We start from the raw sequence: 4,548 nt of genomic DNA on the forward strand, positions 1-4,548 counted from the left end.
AAGCTGGAGGTAAAAAATGATTCCCATCCAAATTGGATGCCTTCCATCTTGAACTTAGAATCATCACTTTTTTGATTGGTAAGAATAAATTAAACGGCTAATTTGTTAAATCCATAAACCACAAGACAAGTGGGATTGGCTGATTCATGTAGACCCCACATAAAAAAAGATTCTAAGCAACAATTCAAGATAAAAAAAAGATTTCCAAAAAAGAAAAACACAAAAAGATCCTTCCTTATACATTCAAAAGCGCGTCAAACTCAGAAAAAAACAAACAACAAAAGGCACAAGGAAGAGAAAAAAAGAACCCTCTTGAAGGTTTTTTTCTTTCTGGTATTTATTTATATGTGTATGTTAACGTGTACACGCTTTCAGGGTTATCTGCTTTAATTTGTTGACTTGTACATTTCTTTGTCTTTCTTTATTACATTTTTAATGTCCATTTCTTGTAATAAATTCATCAATGGCTGCTGGATAAAGAAAATATCACAACTCTCATGGTGTAAATAACTTGTTATTTTTGGCTATTTGTTTTTACTTTGTTAAGTTTCTATTTGCTTCTTCAACCTTCTAGAGCCTTCTGTAATTTATTTTGATATCTTACCTACCTTTGTTTCCTGAAAAAGTTATTAGGTATATATAACATCTTAAATTGTTTTTCGCTCTTTAATTTGTGCATTTATATATATATCTTTATCTCTAACTTTTAGCTGGATCTGCAAATATTGTTTCAAATAGTGTTGTTTTTGTTCTTGTTTTCAGCTGTGCAATTTTGCTAAATCTGCTTGCAGCTTTGAAACAAGGGTAAGTAAAATGAATAAAGCTTAGATGTTTTTTGCACCAACTTGATCTGTGGTTTCTCTATTTTTTCTATGTTTTGCATCCCCATGTCCATTTTTGTTGTGGGTTTTTCTTTTTTGTAGTTTTGCTGTAAAGGGCTCAAATATTTATGCATTTTTTTGTTGTTGATGCTAGGATATTGTTTGTTTGACAGAGAAAGAAGACCCTAATAGTTGATGCTTGGATCTTGTTGATTCTTCTATTTGCTTCTTCCCCCTTTTTTTAGTTTTCTTGGCATCCTCAAATGCATTTTTTTTTTGGTAGTAAAGGGCGCAATATTTTATGAACTATGTGTTGTTGATGCTAGGATGTTGTTTGTTTGGCATACAAAGATAGTTGATACTAGTATCTTCTTGATCTAGGCTCAAAAGTTTATCCAGTCTTGCTTCATTCTTTTTATGTACAATTTTATTGCATCCCCATATTCATTTTTTCTCTTTTGTATGTGTTTGGAATGAAGGGCTCAAGTTTTTATGAACTATGTGTTGTTGATACTAAGATGTTGTTTGTTTGACAGAGAAAGAAGATCCAAATAGCTGAAATGGAGGGAAGAGCAGCAACAAGATATTGGTGTCACCATTGTTCAAGGAGGGTGAACCCTGTGGAGTTAAAATGTCCCATTTGTCAAGAAGGATTTATTGAAGAAATGGGATCAAATAATAGTGCTCTTGAAAATGAGAGCCCTTTAGATTTTGGAGGGTCAGATTCTGATCGTGCCCTCTCACTTTGGGCACCTATCTTGTTAGGCATGATGAGTAGCCCTCGTCGTCGTTCTAGACTTAGGCATCTCGAATTTGATGATGATGATGATGATGATGACGACGACGATGATCATACTCGTGAAGGCGATGATCCTGAGCGGAGGAGGAGGAACTCTGCCACAATTCTCCAGCTCTTGCAAGGTATTCGAGCTGGAATGGAGAATGCTGAGGGTGAAAACAGGGAGACAGGTAGAGAGAGTACTAGGGATCGCGAGCATGTCATACTTATAAATCCATTCAATCAAACCATCATTGTGCAGGGTTCGGATAATAATAATTCCAGGAACCAACCTATTGGCTCATTGGGTGATTATTTCATTGGTCCTGGTTTAGACATGTTACTGCAACATTTGGCTGAGAATGATCCAAATAGGTATGGTACACCACCAGCTCAAAAGGAGGTTGTAGAGGCGTTGCCTGAGGTGACAATTGATGAGACGTTGCAGTGTTCTGTTTGTTTGGAAGACTTTGATATTGGGACTGAAGCCAAAGAGATGCCTTGTAAGCACAAATTTCATAGTGGCTGTATCTTACCATGGCTGGAGCTTCATAGCACATGTCCAGTCTGTAGGCATCAGTTGCCCTCTGATGAATCAAAAGTTGAGTCTGCTGGATCCAATGGTGGAAGTGGTAACACAAATGCTCAGAGTAGTGATGGTAATGGCACAAGGTATGAAAATGAGGATACTAGGAATGAAAACGGGCGAAGGTTTCCCCTTCCGTGGCCTTTGAGTGGCCTGTTTTCATCCTCAAACTCAGGTATCCAATCTAGTAATGCAAATTCATCAGCAACGACGTCTTCTTCATCAGGAAATGCAAACTCCAATGCTCATATGCATGAGGATTAAATTTCATCATAGTGAGTTTGTGCTCGATGATGCACGGATTTCCTTTGTCATTGCTTATGTACATAGAGTGGTACTTCCTAAATTATGGTATTGCAAACAATGGATCCTGTCTTGCCTGCCTGTATTATATTGAGGATCATTTTACTTTTGTTAGACTAGGAGCCTTTCAAGGTGAACGACTCTCTTCTGTTTGTATAGCTTTAATTATGCGATCTTCGTACTCTTTTTGGTTGACTGTTCCCGAAAAGCTCAGCTCTGAAATCCTTTAAGCTAATGGAATGAATGACAATGGATGATGAAAGGGTCTATGCCAAATGTCTTCTGAATGACAAGAATCAGGAGAAAGCTCTTGGTCTTGTTTCTGATTTGTCAGCCAAATTGTAAGCTATGCAATGTGCTATGGTTTATTAACTCAGCGGCTCTATTGATTTGTTACAGGGTAGATTCCTAAGCTGTAATTGCAGTGTACATGCTATATGAGTCACGGTAATGACTTCCTACTTGTCAAGTTAAATTGCTAAATTTGATGATTTTCTTCGATGAGCTTGGGTTTCAATACGGAATGAAGTTGAACTTCACTGTTCATTCTTTTCAGAATGTTTAGCTTCCTGCATGAAATTCTGCTTGTCCTGTCCTTTGTGGATGAGGGACAACACTCATAGGGTATATATAACTTATAGTTGTGTTGGTAGAATGATTTTTATATGTTAAGATCATTGGGACATATTGAAGGGACCTTCTTGTACATGTGAGCGAATTACAAATTTTTGTTGTTGGTAATTGGTAATAGTTATTGATATGAGAGCTGGCATTCTATTTGTCTGTGGATTAGTCTAAACTTATATCCCATCCCTAGCGTAGAGCTGTCCTGACTTGGACACTGTTGTATGCACACACATCTCTAGAGGCAAGTTTGTGGCAATAGTGTGTAGTTACCTTGTTGATCTTCATTCCAATGAGACAATCTCAATAAGAATGATGTTCCTGACTGCTACAACCAGGATAGAATGGACAATTTTAGTAAAGTAGTAGTAAGAGAATAAAGGGCGATGGGCGATGACTTTCAGTGTTGCTTCAAGGCTTTGAGTGGTTTGTTGTCACTCGCAAAGTCAGTTACCCGATTTACTAATGCAGCACCTTTTTCTGCAAACTTGTCAAGAAATGCAAACCCAAATGTTCCATGCACGAGTGTTAGATTTTATTATATGGTGCTCTATGACGCGCGGACCCTTTGGTCGGACATGTACATAGATAGTTGCTTTCTAAATCTAAAAGTATTGCAAACAACGGATCCCTGTAGCATATAGGGCTTTAATTTTAGGCGCTGAGTTAGAATTATCTCTTCTTTACTGTTGGTTTATGCACAGCTCGAACTTAGCAGCTGTTTTAGTATCGACTCTTGCGCCGGTGACATTCTTGCATAGAGTTTGTTAGAACCGGATTAGCACTTCTCAGATTAAGCTGTGCCGCTGTAGCTTAGCTAGGTGGAGGACCTTATATGTACTAGTAGTTGGCACAAGATGAGCCAGCTCTTTGCTTGTCTTATTTATAAAGGATTGTTTTGCTATTGTTTGAGTAGATGCTTGCCAGGCTGAAAGATGGTTCAGTTTGTTGAATATTCGTCTTCCAAAAATCTCAACCCTTGAAGCTAAAGCTCAAAATTGTGGGTTGCCATTTTACTGATTTGGATAAATCAAAAAGTTCTATGTAAAAAGCCTCCTGAATCGCAGGACTTTATTGAAAGCTCCTTGGTTTTGTTTCTAGTTAGCAACATGCCATGTTTGTTGACTTCGAAGCACGTGACATATTTACATATAGGCCTTCCGAGTTGCAAATGCTGGGTAACCGTATGAGGGCTTGCTCATTGTCTAAGAAAATCTGTAGTCTAATTTTGCTAAGACTGTTGAATGGGCTTGGATCAATATCTGCACTAATTTAGAGACTAATAATTCTTTCTTTTTTAGGATTGTATATTTCCTAATGCAGATAACAACTGAAAATATATTGATTATCAATATAACAAAATCCTGCTATACTGATTTGTTTGTTTCTGTTTTGCGATCAAAACATGCCAATTTTGTACAGCGTTTGAGGGTCGT

At 37.4% G+C, this 4,548-nt stretch overlaps 1 protein-coding gene across 5 annotated transcripts; it reads left to right on the plus strand.

Annotated features, from left to right (window-relative positions):
• The first annotated feature begins 203 nt into the window (after nucleotides 1–203).
• LOC132626503 (E3 ubiquitin-protein ligase SIRP1-like) lies at nucleotides 204–2,750 on the plus strand. Of its 5 annotated transcripts, none has more exons than XM_060341415.1 (3): nucleotides 302–318; nucleotides 763–804; nucleotides 1,358–2,750. In XM_060341415.1, exon 3 carries the CDS (start codon nucleotides 1,382–1,384, stop codon nucleotides 2,447–2,449), a length of 1,068 nt encoding a protein of 355 aa, XP_060197398.1. In that variant the 5' UTR covers nucleotides 302–318; nucleotides 763–804; nucleotides 1,358–1,381; the 3' UTR covers nucleotides 2,450–2,750. The 5 variants fall into 5 exon arrangements, with proteins under 5 accessions (XP_060197399.1, XP_060197398.1, XP_060197396.1 ...); XM_060341413.1 differs by lacking the exon at nucleotides 302–318 and adding an exon at nucleotides 401–500; XM_060341414.1 differs by lacking the exon at nucleotides 302–318 and adding an exon at nucleotides 513–633.
• The last annotated feature ends 1,798 nt before the right edge of the window (nucleotides 2,751–4,548 follow it).

Source organism: Lycium barbarum, chromosome 2 (genome assembly GCF_019175385.1).
Source record: "Lycium barbarum isolate Lr01 chromosome 2, ASM1917538v2, whole genome shotgun sequence".
NCBI lineage: Eukaryota > Viridiplantae > Streptophyta > Magnoliopsida > Solanales > Solanaceae > Lycium > Lycium barbarum.